Genomic DNA, 17,337 nt, shown 5'->3' with positions numbered 1-17,337 from the left:
ACCCTCAGGTGGCCTGAGAGTCCAAGTAGGGGTCAAGGACCATGGCAGGCTCGTCCTTTCACGGGCACATTTCAAGTGGCACCGTCCTTAATATATATACAGGTCCCCATGCCCAACTGTTACTATGAGACTGTGAGCTTTTGCTAGCACTCATCAGAGAAATCAGTAGGTGCTTAATAAATGGTTAATGTGGGCCTAAGAAAGAGGTGCCCACAGGGACAGGGCCTCTACAGCAAAAACCCTCAGAAGCCCCCAGGACATGGGACACCGTGGTCTATGCGGTGGTTGTGCGGTGGGCAATCCTTACACCAGAGACCAGGGGAGCCAGCTTGTCATAACCAGGAGATGCTGAGGAAAGAAACTATGACCCTGGAGTGACAGGGGACTCCCTTTCCTGCTCTGCCTTTGCCAGTTCCAGGAAATATGTTTCTCTGGTCACTTCCCTCACCCCCAGTTCAGATGGAAGCCCTGGCCCTGTTTAGTGACCAGCTGAACAATAGCAGGGGCTGTTCTGTCCTGAATCCACTAACAATGGCCAGAGTATTTGGGCAGCTCAGAGAAATGGCAGATAAAAAGACTTTTTTTTTCTCTTCCACTAAAGCAGAGCTTCGGGAGTAACATAATGGCCACTTCCTCTGCCAAGGAACCTGAGTAATGGTTTTCTGAATCTTTAAGACTGAGTCACTATTTTTTTTTTAATGGGAATGATTAATTATAAACCACCCATTGGCAAGTGTGGCCTGTCCCTGCCCTTCTGGAAAATAGATTTCTTCCAGATCCTGTGAACAACACTGTGTTAACTATACTTTTGAAAGCGCTCAGTGCAGGAGGATCAAGATCAAATACTCAGAGAGGAAAGATCACAAGGAAACACACTTGCTAAAGTCAAAGTGGGCAGTGCTGCCCCTCCCTACCCACCCAGCCCTTTGCCTCTTGACCCGAATCTCTGAGTCAGTGCCCTTGGCACCCACATGGCTGTGTGGGAACCCCCTGGGAATCTCTTTGAAGAGGCAGAAGTGATGTTCACCGAATGCCCACCTCTCCATGTGATTGGACTAGAGGCAATTTCTCTCTCTTCCTTTCAGCTTTCTGTAGTTTTTTTTTTTCCAATTTTCTGTAAGTTGTTTGTATTACTCTTATAATGAATATATATATATATATATATATATATATATATATATATATATATATATATATGTACATATATATTTAAAACAAAGAAGCTACATAGCCTGGGCCTGTCCAAGTTATTACACCTGGAGAGACAGGAGGAGAGGCAGAGTGCAATAGGGACTGGGGAACAAGGGCGGGGTGAGTGGAGCTTTCAGAACAAGCAGCTTCTGAGTGTGATTCTCACACTCCTACTCTGGGCGACCAGGAGGGGACGGGCGGGGAGGGAGCAGTTGGCCCTGCACCCTCTGACATTCAGCACAGCACGCAATTTAGCATCTGCCCTCGAGCAATTGCTCAGCCATTTGGGGCCAGGGTTGCAAGCCTAGGCCTGTCCCTGCCTTAACAATTCAGGATTTTGTGTGTGTGCACCATAATGTGCCAGGCCGGAAATTCCTAATCCAGGAGAGAGAGCTCACAGTTATTGAACATTTACTACGCACTGACACTCCTCCACAAAACCCCATGGAGAACTTAGAACTACCTGTAAAACAGGCCATGCTAAGGTAAATGTCCCAGACATACTGAGGGAGCCAAGAGAAGAGGTAAAACAGTCTAAAAGGGAGGGATCCAAGGGAAGAGAGATTTGAGTTGTGCCTTGAGACATGAGTGGGAGTTTGAAAAGTGGTGCTACAGGGAACAGCATTCTATAAAGAGGGAACAGTATGGAAAGTCATTGAGAAGGGAGAGCCCAGGGAGGGCAGGCATCTGGAGTCCTCTGAGGGATCAGGCCTGCCTCTGCAGGCAGAGGTATGAGCAGCTCAGGGCGCACCAACCTCTAACCCCAGCCTGCAGGACAGGAGCCAACAGTGGTAAAGGCCTTGATCTCCTGCTAATCTTCCAATCCCCAAAGCCCACCCCTGGCCCCTCACCCTCCTCCTGGCCTCCTAGTGCTCCCAGTGCATCATGAAGCATCCCAGAGGCAGGAGAGAGGAGGGGAAAACCAAGGACTGTGAGCCTTCTCTATTCTTTCCAAGGCCAACGTCAAAGGCATTGTGCAGAGGGTAAAAGCCTCACCTGGGACTGAGAGCAGAAAAGCAGCCCCTGCTGAAAACAAATCTCCCAAAATTTCCTCCTCAACTGTCAATGCACTTGGTGTCTGGTCTGGTCTAGGTTTAATCACTGACTACTAACTGGGGGTGGTTTGGGCTGACACTCTGGTCTCGATTTGTCCTCTAATATAAAGCATATCTATGAGTGAGAGGCAGCCTGGCATGCGGAAACGGCCTTGTGTTATCTATCAGAAGACCCGGGCTCTACTCCTGGTCTTGCCAGTGACTTGCAATCACCCTGGGGGCACCTCACAGCCCCTGGTGGAGCCCCACTCGCCTTCTTTGCGAGATGAGGGTTCAGACCACAATTTGGATCTGCCTGCTGCCCCCATTCCTGTGGTCTACATCTTATCACTGAATCATTAGTTCTCAGAGGGAAGGAAGCACGTCTGTGTCTGTTTATCTCAGACAATAGCACAGCTTTTGCAAACACATAATTAATCTACGGATTTATTATTCTCATGGTCGATGACATTTGGAGAAGGATGAGGGCCAGGGCATCCTAGTGCCCACTGGCAAATGTGGCTCCTTACCCCTGGAGAGCTCCAGGGGAGGGACATCCCACAACCTCCCTCGCTGCCCGTTTCTCTGGGGGAAGAGCTGTTAGGTCCTAGTAACCCCGGGCAACCAGACCCATACCTCCGGGCCTAAAGAGCACATAATCCCACTCCCTGGGCCACTAGGCCCCCCACCGTGGCTGACACCCCTTCAGCCCAGGAGCCTTGCGGTACAAAGTCCTGCAAAGGGGGCTCCTCCCCATTCTGGACCTAAGGTTGGGTGCCAGACACCCAGGCAGCTTTGTTGTTTTTCTACTTTTTTCCTTCTTCAAGTAAACTTGTAAATGTCAATAAGCAGAGAAAAACACGCACGCAGAGACACTTATTTCTCAACTCTCTTGCAGCCTGTTGTCACTCTTGCCAGCAAAAACAAGTTCAGCTTCCTGGCCCCGTTTATGTAAGCGGTGGAGCAGCTGCCCAGTGCCACTGCGGGCTTAGCTCACGCCTGCTAATCCCACCGCCCCGCTTTCGAGGGGACGCGGCCCTCCCAGCTGGCAGCTGGACAGGCTGGCGGCACAGGACAGCCTCCAGCCTGTGGGGCTGCAGAGACACGGGCTTTCAGAAGGGTCGTGGAGGAACCACAGGTCCCCTGTCAGTGGTAAAGGCCTTGATCTGAAAGGAAGTGGCTGCTGACAAGTCTTCAGGAGAAGAACGTAGGCACCTCATGTCCAAAGGGAAACAAATGCAGAATTTGATCCCATGGGGCCAAGAACAAGTCCCTGTGTGCTCTGTCCCCTCTCCCTACATTCCCCACCTAAGAACTTGAAACTGATGTCCTGACTTCCCACAAAATAATAACCATACCACCCATCACCACTCACCCCGTCCCAGGCACTTTACCTAAGCACCTCCCCCTCATCACAAAAACCCTGCATCAGGGGAGGCTCGTCACCATTTCACTGGAAGATCAGAGAGGTTAAGGAACTGGCGCAAATTCACACAGCTAGTGAAAGAAGGAGTCTGCACTGACTCCAGGTGAGTCTGGCCAAAGCCCTGCTCTCTCTTCCCGGGGCCAGGGGCCCCCATGTCCCAGCCCAGCCCCCCTTCTCTGGGCCGCCCATAATCCTGTGACTCCCACTTTCTCCCAGTTTCCTCTCCTCTTCCCTGCTCTTCTCAGGCCTTTCCCACCCATCAGAGAGGCTGGGGAGGGGGATCCTGGGGTTGGGGAGGTACTGTGTGAGGGGGAGCGAGCCTCCTCACACACAGCCCTGCCACCCCTAGTAGCACCTTGGGGGCTCTCACAGGGAGCCAGGGGCCAAGCACCCTTGACCTCTCTCCCTCTACCCGACAGCAGCACCGGAGTTACAGCTTAAAAGCGCCCCCTCCCCAACCTCATACTCACCAGGTAACCCGTTCACTTCCCTAAAATCCCCAGAATGCCCTCCCCTGCCATAGAGGGAGGTGCCAGGCCTCTGTGCACCTGCCACACTCTCTAACTCAGCTCCCAGCCCCACTTCTTCCCTCCATAGCCCCCTCCTCAGATTGCTGACTCCTGCCCTCCCTTCCCTCTAATGTGTTTGTGCTTCTGTACCTGCTTGTATTTGTCTTGTACTTGGCCGAGTCAGTATTTACCTTGGCGCCACCCTCCCCTCCAACTGCACCATGGACTATACACTCACTGCTTGGAAAGAGGGCCTGGGAGGCTCCCTTGGACCCATGAAAAGGTAATGCTGGCTGCTGACTCAGAGGCCAGCGCGTGTGACCAACTCCTCAAGAGAAAAACATTTAATCCTCCCCTGGCAGCATCACAGATAATCAGCTGGCCCCGAGCCCAGAAGGTCTGGCCCGGGTCACTTCTAAGAGATTATAAACTAATTAGAGGGAAAGATATCTAAGGAGGGCAAACAATCCAACTCCCTCACCCTCAGCAAACCCCAAGAAGCAGACTGAAAAATAAAGAGTAAAGGCAAGACTGAGCAGGGCAGGTGGACACAGGCAGGACTTGGGTCCAGAGAGGGGCAGAGCTGGGGCCACAGCCACCGAGTGGGTGCTGAGCTGAGGGTTGCTCTTCCAGGCATATAAGGCCTTTAAGAATGATTCAGACCAACCTGCCCATTTTTATATATGAGGACAACCAGGGCCCAGAAGTCACACAGCCAGTGTGTGGTGTAGCCAGGACTGGAACCCTGGGCCCTGGGACTCTGGGCCGTGCTTAACACATAGCCCACTGCCTTCCCAGGAGTACAGCACGAAGTGTCCTGTCTTCCTGTCTCTGAACTTGGCCTCGGAGTCTAACCAGGAGCCTGGCCCACATCAGGGTCCTTTATGTGTTTGCAGAGGACGGAGGTGGGGATGGCGGGAAGACAGGCAGACAGCACACACCTGAGGTCTGTTCCCCCTTCCCCATCCCAAACCACATCCACCTCCACCACCTGCCCCCAGCTTCCACTCCCCTACCCCTTTAGATATGCAGAAGCAAAGCTGAAAATTTAAGATGTCCTGAAGTGGAGGTGTGGTAGGGAGTGACTGGAAGGGGACATAGGAGAGGCTGTTGAGGCTGGTTCCAAACTGAGTGATGGTTCCACGACTCTGGTCAGTTTGTGAAAATTCACCAGGCTGTTAGATTTAGGCTGAGTGCACGCTTCTGTATGTATATTAGACTGCCATACACATTTTTTCTTTTTTTCTTTTTTTTTCAGTGGGAGGAGGTAATTATGTTTATTTATTTATTAAACAAAATTTTTAGTGGAGGTACAGGGGATTGAACCCAGGACCTCGTGCATGCTAAGCACGCTATAGCACTGAGTTACACCCTCCCCCCTGCCATAAACGTTTTTATGAACTCCTCCTGCCTGAGTTCAAGCCTACATCCCCCTCCTTACCCTCACATGCCATGAGTGCACACTCACACACACACACACAGAGACACACATACACACAGAGACACGCACACACTGGTCCAGCTTCATGCCACCATGAAGGAAGCAGTTCAGCATGGGAGAGCAGACACATCCACCCTCAGTGAAACCATGAAATCCAGATTCTGGCTTTCCTGCCCCAGCCTGTTCCCCTCATAAAGAAGCCACACCAGGCCTACCGCGTTCTGAGACAGGAGGCCTCCATATTTATAAAAGTCAGGGCTCCCAAAATTATCTCTAAATTTTACTGGATCCTAATAAAAATACCAACAGGACTTTTGTTCTTGGAACTCAGCAAGCTGACTCTAAAGTTCAAACGGAAAAGTAAACAAGCGAGGAGAGCCAGGACAATTCAGAAAAAGCAGAGAACAGAGAGGGGGCTTAGTTCTACCAGACTGTAAAGTTACGACAAGGCGACAGTAACTGAAACAGTGCGGTGCTGCCACCTGGACAGACAGACAAAATTATGCAGTAGACTAGAAAGTTCAGAACTAATAGTAACCAAAACCTGCTTAGTCTGCTCTGTTGAACTGTACACTTTAAAATGGCTGAGATGATAAATGCTACGCTATGTGTATTTTACCACATATTTAAAATTTTAAATATACTTTACTTTCAAACAGCTTAGTTTCAGTGTTGGTTGCATACAGGTGCTATCCCAAGTACACGCAGGATTACCTAACGTGAGCATCCCAACAGTCTACCTTACAGAAGGAGGTGGTTACAGAGCTAATTAGGGGTGAACCTTAGATTCAAACCTAGGCAGTTAGGTCTTGGAATCTGTGCTTTTAACTACTCAATAACCTGAAAAGCAGTATAAACCCAAGTAGATACAGTAATTTGGTAGATTTTAAAGGTGAGTTTTAAAAGCAGTGGGGGATTTTGAAGATGAATTATTCAATAAACTATAAAAAAGGACCTCAGGTTATAACTGAGCAGGCAGGGGGTGGGGGGAGTTAGAGCCATACCTCAAACCTCACTCCATGATAAATTCAAAATGAATCAAACATTTAAATGTAAAAAAATTCTTAAAGGCACCAGGGGAAAAAAAAAGGATTCCTTTAAAACAATACTGGCATAAGAAAGATCTTATTAAGTAAGATACAAAACCTAGAAATCATAAAGGGACTGATCAACCTAACCTAATTACATTTTTTTTTAATCTGCATGGCAAAAACCATCCCCCACCAAAAAAAGTCAAAAGACAAATGACAAACTGGAGAAAAATAGTCACAACTCATACCCTAGATAGAGGACCAAATTTCTTACTGTGTTAAGAGCTGTGAACAATAAGAAAAAGATCAACGACCCATTTAAAAACAAGGTGCAATGACTATGAACAGGCAGTTCATAGTAACAGACTACGGAAATGTCTCTTAAACACGGGAAAACCTGTACAACTGCGCTCAGATAAGATAAATGCAAATTAATTTCACACAGACGCCATCTTCTGTGTAAGTATCAGTTTAGTAACACATTTTCAGCAAAGGTGTGGGGACACAGGCAAACATTCTCTTGCTGCTGGGAGAAGGAACTGGTGTAACATCCATTCTCACTCAAAAGTACAAATGCCCGTGACCTTCGACCCACAGATTCCCCTTCGAGGAACTTATCCTGCAGGTGCTCTAGCTCTCATGCAGCAAGAGAGATGTACAAAGTTGTTTCTCGAAGCACCTTCTGTGATGGCGAGACAGGAAGCAAGCAGATATCCATCAAAAGAAGGCTGGGTAAGTAAATTTGGTGTATCCACGTAACGAAATATCAAAAAAAAATTACAAGTAAGTTTTTTATTTCCTACAAATAAATGAACCCTTTCCTAGCCCATTGGGTGCAGTGGTTAACAGTTCAAGCCCAGGATTCAGACACACCCACGTTCCAACCCTCGATCAGCCACTCACCAGCTAGTTTCTAAGCTGGTGAGAAACTAACCTTGGGCTAGTTTCTCCACCTTTTCAAGCTTCACTTTTCTCATCCATAAAACGGAAATAATAATACCTCCTTCAAAATGTTCTTGTGAGCACTGCATTAGATTAATGTTAAAAAGTTAGCACTATTTTCAGGACATACTTAATCTCTCAAAAAATGTGAGCAAGGGTCATTATTATTCCCCACTGCATTAGTGTCTTTCCCCTTTTCTGTGGGAAAATCTTCATACTATAGCCTCCGCCTCCTCCCATCAAAATGAGCTCTTCTGATCAGTAACAGCTACCAAGCACCCACTTCTGTTTGTTTCCCCCCCAAGAAGTGCTGCTCTGCCTCGGCTTGGAGAGACTCGGCCCAAGGTGGGCGGGCTGGCTAAGTGGGCAGCCAAGAGACAGGCCTGGACTGTCTGACCCCTGAGCTGTTTTCTCTCTCTGCTGCTCCAGCTGCCTCTCTTAGAGACAGAGAAAGCTCACTTACAGTGACACGTGATTGCAAAAGTTCCCTTGACTGAGAGTGATGTGGGTGGATGTCGGGGGGAGGAGAGGGTCATGGTGCAATGGCTTAAACACATACTGTGGTCTTTAATATTCTTCTTAAGAGGAATATTGAAGAAGGACACTTCCTGGGGCAAAAGCGGGGCTGTGTCTGCCACACCAGTGGGTGCAGACTTGGTAAGTCTCTAGTGAGGTTACTGCGACAAGAGAAGACGACCTTGACGTCCCTGGGCTGTGAGAAGGGTGGGAGTTGGTAACACACATGCTACAGTGGAAAGAGCAAGGTTCAGTGCAAGGTCTGTCACTTCCTTGCTGTGCAATCTTAAGCAAGTCCCTTAACCTCTCTGGGCCTCAGTTTCCTTTCGCCTACTCACGGACACTGCTTCAGCAATTCTCACCTCTCTGTCAATTTTTGGTCTCTACTAAATCATTTCCATCAGCATGCAAAAATGCTGAGATGTCAGTCACCTTTTTAGAAAACCTTTTCATGACCCCATTTTTCCAGCTGGCAATCACTCCATTTCTATACTCCCCTTTACAGCTAAAATCCTCAGAAGAGTAGCCTCCGCCTGCCATCTCCAGGTTCCTCTCTACCATTCTCTCACCAGTCCACTCCACTCAGCCTCTGGCCTCCGCCGTTCCACTGAAACTGCCCCCGTCATGTCAAGGTCACCAAGGGCCTGCGTGAAGCTAAGTCCACTGGTCACATCGTCCTCTTGCCTGGCTCTCAGCAGCATTTGACACCACCCACTGCTCCCACCTCTGGACACACTGTCCTCACTGGGTTCTCAGGTCAACAACTCTACTGGTTTCCCTCCTGCGTCACTGGTCTCACCTTCTCAGTCTCCTCCTCCTCCAGCCTGAGAAGGCTGGTGTGTCCCAGGGCTCGCCCTGGGGCCTCTCTCTTCCCCACCTACAGCTCGTGCATGGTGATTTCAGCCACTCTCAAGGCCTGAAGTGATATCTGCCACTGGCCGACTCCCAAATTCATACAATTCGGTTCTCATTCCCAAACTCCAACTCCCGTATCCAACTCCTCAGCATCTTCTCTCCCTTGTCCAACAGACAGTTCAGTTCCAGTATGTCCAGACTGACTCCCTGATCTCCCCCCGCCCCCAACAAAACCTGCCGTCCTCTAGCCCACCCCGTGCATGCAATGGCCTAACACTCCTGTCGCATCCAGCTGCCATGAAGAGTAAATGAGGTCCCGGGTGCAAAGAGCCTAGCACAGCTCCGTGCACACTGTTGGCACTCAATGTGGTAGCAGTTGTAACCATCAGGTAGAGGGAAGACCAAAGGACGCCTTTCAGGAAAGGAAACTGGGAGGTGCGGGGAGATAGCCTGGATGCGGGGCCAAGGTGCAAGGGGCACACTCCTAAGGGCAGAGCCAGAGGCCAGAGCCGGCTGGGGGCAGGTGGGAGACAGGCAGCCTGCGGAGGCACAGCCGGAAATCAGGGCAAACCCAGGACTGTGCCAGAAAAGCCCCCCGACTCTGCAGAGGCTTTGGATCCTTTTGGATCTCAAGCCCGGAGGAGAGTAAAGCACACAAATCACCCAAAAGAAACTCCCCAGAGCTTCACCAAACAGAGGGTCTGACAATTAAAAGCCCTTTTTTTGCCACCTTCGCCTTGCCACTCCAGCCCTCGAGGATTCCCGTACCTCCAGGAAAGTCAATGGCGGGACATTCAGCATTTCCCCGACCAGCTGGAGCCTAAGGGGCCCAACAGCTGAGGCCTAGTTTCCCCAGAGACAACCCCAGGCTTCATCAGGACCGGGGGCACCCGTGTCTCCCCACCACAGAGCCCTCTGCTCCAGAACCCAAAAGGCCCACAGGTAGTACCAGACTATTCATGAGGAGGCAGGAATTTTCCTTCCCAAGATGGGAGTTTAAGGAATCCCTAAATATTTTTGCATTTCCTCAGACTTTCATTCACATATCATCTGCTTGGTGTGAACTTCCCTGGCCTCCCCTCAAAAAGATGGATCCAACATCCCCCTCAACACATACACACAGTTCCTCTCTCTCTCCCCTACTTTATTTTTCCTCCTTAGCACTAGTCCCCATCACACTATATTTCACTAGCATCCCCACTAGGGGGGAGGGTGTAGCTCAGTGTAGAGTGCGTGTGTAGCATGCACGCGGTCCTGGGTTCGATCCCCAGTACCTCAATAGAAATAAATACCTAGTTACCCTCACCCCAAGAAAACCCAAAAAATTTAAAAATTAAAAGTTAAAAAAGTTAAAAAAGAAAAACCTACACCTCCTCTAGAATTAAGCCCCAATGAGCCAGGGATTTTTGTCCGTTTTGCTCACTGCTGTATCCACAGCTCAGAATAGAGCCTGGAACACAGGAGGAGTTCAGAACATTTTATTTCAAATGAACAAATTATTACCTACACATATTTAAGCATTTGCTCTGTGCTAGAAACATCTCTGTACACTCTGTATAATACCTTACTTAGTGCATTTCAGCTTCATAACCACCCAGCAGGTTAGTATATGAATTACTTCTATTTTCTAGATGAGGACCGTGAGTCTCCAGGAGGTAAAACCCCTCCCCCAAGCTCATATTATTTCTCCATGGCGAGGCTGGGCAGAGAAAGTCTGGGTCCAAAACCTTAACCATTACCTGTACAGGATGAACTGCATGAAGAGAAGGTCCAGAAAGGGATAAAAGAAGCAGCAACAGAAAACCTCTGGAAGAGACAGTTTAGCACTCTAGACCAGTACTGTCCAATAGAACTTTCCGTTCTACTAAGATGGAAATGCTCTATGTCAGTGCCGTCCAATATGGTAGCCAAGTGTGACTGGTGCAACTAAGGAACTACATTTCAAATGTGATTTCATTTTTATTAATTTAAATTCAAATAGCCACGCTTAGTAAGTGGCTACCATATTAGAGAGCACAGCTCTAGACCTTTAAGCCCTGGAAAAGCCCAGATTTGGTGATCGGAATGCTCTGGCTCACTGGGTCAGCAGCACACAGGCCTGCTGGGACAGGAGAACCTGAGGGGAGGCACATTTACAGCAGTGAGCACCTGGGTGGCTCTGTGTAATCCTTACTAACACCCTGTAAGGGGAGGATTTGTTAACCAAGCCTGCAGGAGGAGACACTGAGATGAGAAAACGCAGCGAGGGTCACCGTGCCTGCTGCCTTGGGGTCTTGGTCCAGCCACCTCCCCTGGACAACTTGTCCTTGGGGAGCTGGTACCAAGCAAGATGGGTCATGAGGGTTTTCTCGGTCCCTCTTGGGGACTTACTCTTGACCATTTTCAAGCTCCTTTTAGGTTAGAAGCTGGGTGGCTGATCCCAGGGCTTCTCGAGACTCAATAAATGTTTGCTGCAGTGAGTAAACAAGAGGCAGAGCCAAAGCAGAGAGAGATTTCTAGCAATCTGAAGCCCGATGGGGGAGGGCTGTCGTTTGGTTCCTCAATCACTCTGTTTAGCCAGTCAGCCTCAAATTTTCGAATCACAAGTGGCACTTACTGAAAAGCATATTTTCTGAGCCTCACTCCCAGATGTTTCTCTTCAGTAAATCTGGGGTGGGGGCCAAGAATCCAATAATCAGTAATTTTGCCCAGCGCCTATCCCCACCCCCAGTGCACACGCGTGCACACATACACACACACACATATACCCCAATTCTGATGGAACTAGACCCAGAACGACCCTGACTTAGGTGATGCTAGGAATGCAAGTAGGCACTGGGGGAAGAAAGAGGTTGCCCTAAAAGGGAGTTCAGAGGTTGAGACAGAACTCTGAGAGATTTAAACGTGTACATGTTTGTTTTGTGTACAGGCCTGCATTGCAGAAGGCGGAAGGAACCTGAGTCACCGACGCTGAAGCCTTCCACACCCAACACAACACCTACGTCCCAGCTAGTCCAGGCTCCTAGACAGCAAGTTCACCTGAGTGGTCCTGCCAGCTCTGGGATGTGTGGGCAGCGCCTAATCCCAAGGAAAGCATGCCTCCTGGCTATGAGAGCCCACAGCCCCGAGAGCCAGCGGATTTCCCCTCTAAACCGACTCCAGCCTCTGCTCCCCCCGTCGGCCCCTCACTCCTCCAAAGCAAGACATCTCACAGTCATTTGCTCCATGCTTCCTGTACAGTGTCTTTATTTTTGCTCTCAAGTTTGTGGCTGAGTCTGCGGAGGTGTGGGAGGGGAGCTGGGTATTTTCTACTTCTCTGCATTTTCCTTCTGAACCGGGAGAGCTTTCACTTCCTCCCCAAACTCTCAGTTCTGCTTTTCACAGCCTGTCCAGGCCTTGAGACCACTCTGCCCATTCCACCTGAGCACCAGGAAAATGGGGAACTGACTGCAACTGACCGTCCTCGCAGTACCTTGCAACCACTTAGGAGCAAAGGAAACAGCAGCTACAACAGTAACCCCCCTGGGGCAGGTGCCCTGGGGTGCGGTGTGAGTAGCAACAGAGGCAGACAGGGAAGCCTTGCTCCATTCCGGCCGGCCCAGGCTTCAAACCTGCCTTGCATCCCTCTGACAGCACAGTGGGCAAACCCAGGCCTTCCCTTCACTTGGCCTCTTCTGCACAGCGCTCAGCAGACCAGGGGTGACTCTCAGCTTGCCCCCGAACACCCCCAGCTCTGCCTGCCGGGCCAATTCTACATTTGGGAGTCTTAGGGATCTACCGCACTGGAGCACAGGGCCACGCAGGGGTGGGCTTCAGCCAACTGGGTCTGACAGCCTCCCACCCCAACCTCTCTGAACCTCAGCCTCCTCTTTGGAACAAAGTATTATTTAGGTCCAGTGGAAGATTGGAAAATATGTCTAAAACACAGGAGGCCTCAATCAACAGTGGCTGTTATTGGCAGGCGTTATAAACGTGTGCTGAGAAAAGGAATCCCTTTACTTTCCTCTTCCAAGCACAGGGAACACAACTATTCAGAAAGCAAAGGGAGCTGCAGGCGCACCAGCCTCCAGATTCCTCCAGCAGGGAGAGATCAGGCTGGCGGTGTTCACCCAGGGCAGGAGTGTCGTGCGGTGTAGCAGTGAAAGCCAGAGGCAAGGTCGCCCCAGCCATCTGTTTCCAGAAGCCTGCCAGCTGCCCCTTTGGCTTTCCGCTGTGCCCTCAAAGAAGCCCTCAGACCCTAAAATAACCACTGGAGAAGCAGTTGCCCAGCTCCTCCGGAGAAGAGGCTAGACACGCAGCTGGGCATGCGGCCAGAGCCCAGAGAAAGGACTGCCAGCCAGAGGCAGATTACAGTCCACAGGAGCAACAAGTGCCCCCTGCCCTCTGTCTCACCCCTCCTTCTCTCGTCTGGAAGGGGAGTCTCGTGTGTGCCAGCCCCAAGACGCCCCAGTCCCTGGCCGACCTCCCCACTTAGGTTAAACGCCCAAGGCTGCGGTACACAGCTTGCTAGAGCTGGTGTCTGCCTAAGCGCGAGCGGGTAGCGGGTAGCGGGAGGGTCCGTGACTCAGCGCCCATGATGTCAGCCCCTTCACAGTCAGGGCACTGTTACCCACACATAAACCCAGGGGTCTGAGGGGAGAAGCCAGGCGGGATGCCTTCCCCAAACCTGAGGGGCAAAGGGGGCGCCGGTACTAAGGACGCCCCGCGCAGAAACTCCACCCGGCTAGGGCATCTCCTTTTAAAGTAATCCGAGACACAGTTGTGTAAGGACCCCTGGGCGCACTGGGCAGGAGACCCGAGAATCAGGTTTCCGAGAACACACCAAGTCCTGTACGCAGACCGCAGGGAGCCTCCCGGCCCCAGGGCAGTCACGGGAAGAGCGCGCCCGACCAACGGCGCGGGACGCAGCAGGGGGCGCGCGAGCGAGCGCCCGCCACGGGACAGCCGGGGCAGCCCGGGGCCGCACTGTGGCAGGGACCCAAGCTAGCCCCGGACAGGGAGAGCCGTCACCCCTCCTGCTCTCCGCCGCCCCGCGTCTGCGGCGGCCGCAGCGGTTCCCCCACCCGCCAGCTGCCCCAGCCCTTCAGGTGCGCCCGAAGCCCTTACCCAGCGCGGGGCAGCTCCCCGGGGCCAGCGCCGCCCCTGGCGCGGCAAGCAGGGCGGTCAGCAGAGCGCAGCGCACGGCCAGCATGTTTCCTCCTCGGCTAATGCCCCATGGTCCCAGAGAGGCGGGAGTGCGGGCGGGCGGGCGGGTCGGGAGCAGGCAGGCGGCCGGGGCGGGGCGGCGGGCGGGCTCAAGCCCCGAGGGCAGCCCCCATCCCCGGGAGGCCCGCGCTCGGCACGCACGGCGAGTCCCCGAGCCCCGCGCCGCGCTCGGCTCGGCTCCCTCTGGCCGGGCTCCGTGTCAGGGCCACTTCCCACTTGCACATGACTCAGAGCAGCGGACAGTCCTGGCAACGCAGGAAAACATTTGAGGAACTCGCGCAGGAGTCGTCTCTCGGCCGTCCCAGGGTGCTGTTACGAAAAGCCCGAGCGGATGGCGCAACAGCCCCGCGCACCGGCCGAGCGGAGGGGGTGGCTTCCTGCCGCAGCGCCGCACCTGAGCCGCGGAGGCAGGAGCCCCGAACCCGGGGGCGGCGAGGAGGGGGCGGTGAGCTCGGCCGGGGGCCCTCGCCCTGCTTCTGTTGATGAGAACAGGGGAATTAGACACCACTGGCTCGGTTTTGATTTTTGGTTTCGTGACCAGGATTACTCTGTGAAAGGAGCACCTGTGGAGAGCCCTTGAGTAGGCGATGTGCCTCTTACCGGTACAGTAAAGCAGTGCCTGGCAGCCCTTTCTACCCCTCGGAATCACCTGGGGAGCCCTGAAACCACCGATGTCTGGGTCCCACCCCCAGAGATTCTGATTTAATGGATCTGGGATGAGGCCTGGGCATCGGGAGGCTCACTGCCATACATTCTCTGTGTCTGTTCCCTGCAGCACGCGCGAGGAAAAGGTTTGGGCTTTGGAAGCAGACACCTGGGTTCCTATCCAGACCTCCACCTACTTGTGTCTGTGACTGCTGCTCAAAATCTCTTGAGTTTCAGTTCCTCATCTGTCAAAGATAAGAAAGTCTATCCTGGTCAGGATGGTTATGAAGATACTATGATTGTGAAGATGGGATCTATGCACCTGACACACAGTCCAGGCCACAGGTGCTCAATCGATGTCAAAACCTGTATGTCCACCCTCCTGATTTGACAGATAGAAACTGGGACCTGGCTTTCAGGAGCAACAACCACCTCTTGAAAGGGCCCACCAAGTTTCCCCAGGGAGCCTGTAGCTGACAGAGTGGTCTCAGAGCCGAGTTTGGAGGGAATGAAATGTGCTGAAATAAGGTCTAGGCCGAGAAGTCTCTGGACCAGCAATTGCTAATTAAAATGTGCTTTTCCACTTTGGGCTTAAGGCTGATCCTAACCACGATCAGTGTTCCTGGGACAGCACAAATGGGCCTGGCCTGAGGGAAGCCCCGGTGGATAGGACCTGGAATGAAGAAACAGAGCTTCTGAAATGCAGGCCTCAGACACTATGCATCTGGGTTTCTCTGTGGGAACCCCTCATCAACAGTGCCTGGCAGAGCCAGGCGCATGCCCTGACCCACCCCTAGACAGAGGCGGGTTTGAGTGGGCTTGCTCCAGCCACACCCACAGATGGGGTGGAGGCATGATGGAAGGTAGATCTTTTGGCCACTAGCCCTCTCTCCTGCTATTTAAAATGAGGTTTCAGGGAGGCTGAAAGGTGGTTCCCACTATGGTTGCCCCCTTCCCCTCTATTTGTGGCAGATACAGACCTGAAAATAATCAAAGAGGGACTACAAACTGCCAGCCTGAAACCAGAAGGCTGCAGAAAGCCCTCTGTTCAGATAGCAGACAGAGGGATGTTGTGAAAGAGGGATGTTGTGAAAGAGGGATGTTGAAGCGCAAGAGCAGGTCTCAGACCCCAGCCGGCTTCTGCACCAACGTGGGCCTCCTACTCTCTCATCCACCAGCCGGGAGCCTGTGTTCTACAGTCAAACAGATCAAATTCCCATCTCTGTTCTGCCTTTTGCTCGCTGTGTGACTTGGGCAAGTTACCTAACCTCTCTGAGCCTCTATTTCTTGATTTGTAAGAGGAGAGCAACAATATGCAAATTATTGGTATTGTGGTTTATACTGAAAGATCTGGCCCATCTTTATTTTCTCAGCCTCATTTTCTGCATTCCTATGCCTTGAACAGCATTATGTTTCTACAATATTCTTTATGGCTTCTTACCTCCACGCCTTTGTTCAAGCTATTCCCTCTGCCAGAAATTCCCCTCCTTTGTCCTACTGTCTACTCACCCTTAAGATTTGGCTGGGGTGTCTTCTCCAGGAAGGGGTCTGGTCTCTTCCCTATATCTCTGGAATTGTATCATCCACGAGGTCAGATTAGATGGTCCATGTCTCTGCTGCCTCAAAAGCCCACGCTGACTTTGTTCACACCCTGTCCTCCCTGCCACACCATTCAGCTTTGCTCTGCAGCCGCACCGGTGAGCAGGGCCAGGCACATGGCGAGGGCCTTTGTCTGGGAGATGTGGCCTCCCCTGTAGTACAGTCTGAGCAAACTCTCTGACCTCCGTCAAGCCCCACCTGAACTCTGCACTAAGTGGAGGTTCAAAATTCATGAGCCAGCATCCCAGGTTTCATTATGAAATACACTGATAAGGAAGAGAAGAAAACATACATGCTCAATTCAGCCTGACTTGCCCTGGTTCCTGATGCCAGCACCCATGGGGTCACCAGTGTCTCAGGCCACACTTCTCATCACCAGGAAGAGGCGGAGACTCAAGCCTGCCTGAGATATCGATTTGGCAAGAGTTCCATGGGGATGGAAATGGGGATATCGGATCACCAGAAATCAGAAATGAGGACCAGACAGGGCTGAAGCACCCTGGGGTCTGGGGACATTAGACACGCTGCAGTGATCCTGCAGTAGAAGGGACAGCGAGGACTTTAACCTGGGCACCTCTCTTGGGTAACCGTGCTGTTTACAAAGTGCTTTCACAACTTGATCTCCTTTGAATTTCTTAACCCTGAGGACTGAGATATTGTCCCCAGTTTTTAGATAAGTACACTGAGGCTCAGAGAAGTGAAGTGACTTGTTCAAGACTGCATAACTCTCGCTGAGGGAGGGTGCAGTGGGCACAGGACCAAAGACACTGCAGGACATCACAGCAGGCACTCGGGGATAGGTAGGTTGGGAGGGGACAGTAGTCTGGGAGTCCATGGCATTTGGGACACTCCCCTTCTTGGGCCTCCCAGGCCCTCTCCCCCAGCCCAGTTCATGTCCCTACAGTTACCCTGGTCTCCCCTAGAGGGGGGCGCTGTGGACTGACACTGCTTTTACCAGACACCT

The 17,337-nt window shown here is 51.7% G+C and overlaps 1 protein-coding gene across 1 annotated transcript in view; it reads right to left on the bottom strand.

Moving 5' to 3' along the window:
- Positions 1-14,438, bottom strand: part of IL6R (interleukin 6 receptor) — a 50,311-nt gene extending 35,873 nt beyond the window's left edge. Inside the window, exon 1 of the mRNA XM_074349487.1 lies at positions 14,031-14,438. Coding sequence (XP_074205588.1) covers positions 14,031-14,115 — 85 coding nt within the window. The 5' untranslated portion in view covers positions 14,116-14,438. The remainder of the gene's footprint in view (positions 1-14,030) is intronic.
- Positions 14,439-17,337: the final 2,899 nt, after the last annotated feature.

The sequence above is a fragment of the Camelus bactrianus genome, chromosome 21 (assembly GCF_048773025.1).
Source record: "Camelus bactrianus isolate YW-2024 breed Bactrian camel chromosome 21, ASM4877302v1, whole genome shotgun sequence".
NCBI classification, from domain to species: domain Eukaryota; kingdom Metazoa; phylum Chordata; class Mammalia; order Artiodactyla; family Camelidae; genus Camelus; species Camelus bactrianus.
This window is presented reverse-complemented; position numbering and strand designations above follow the sequence as displayed.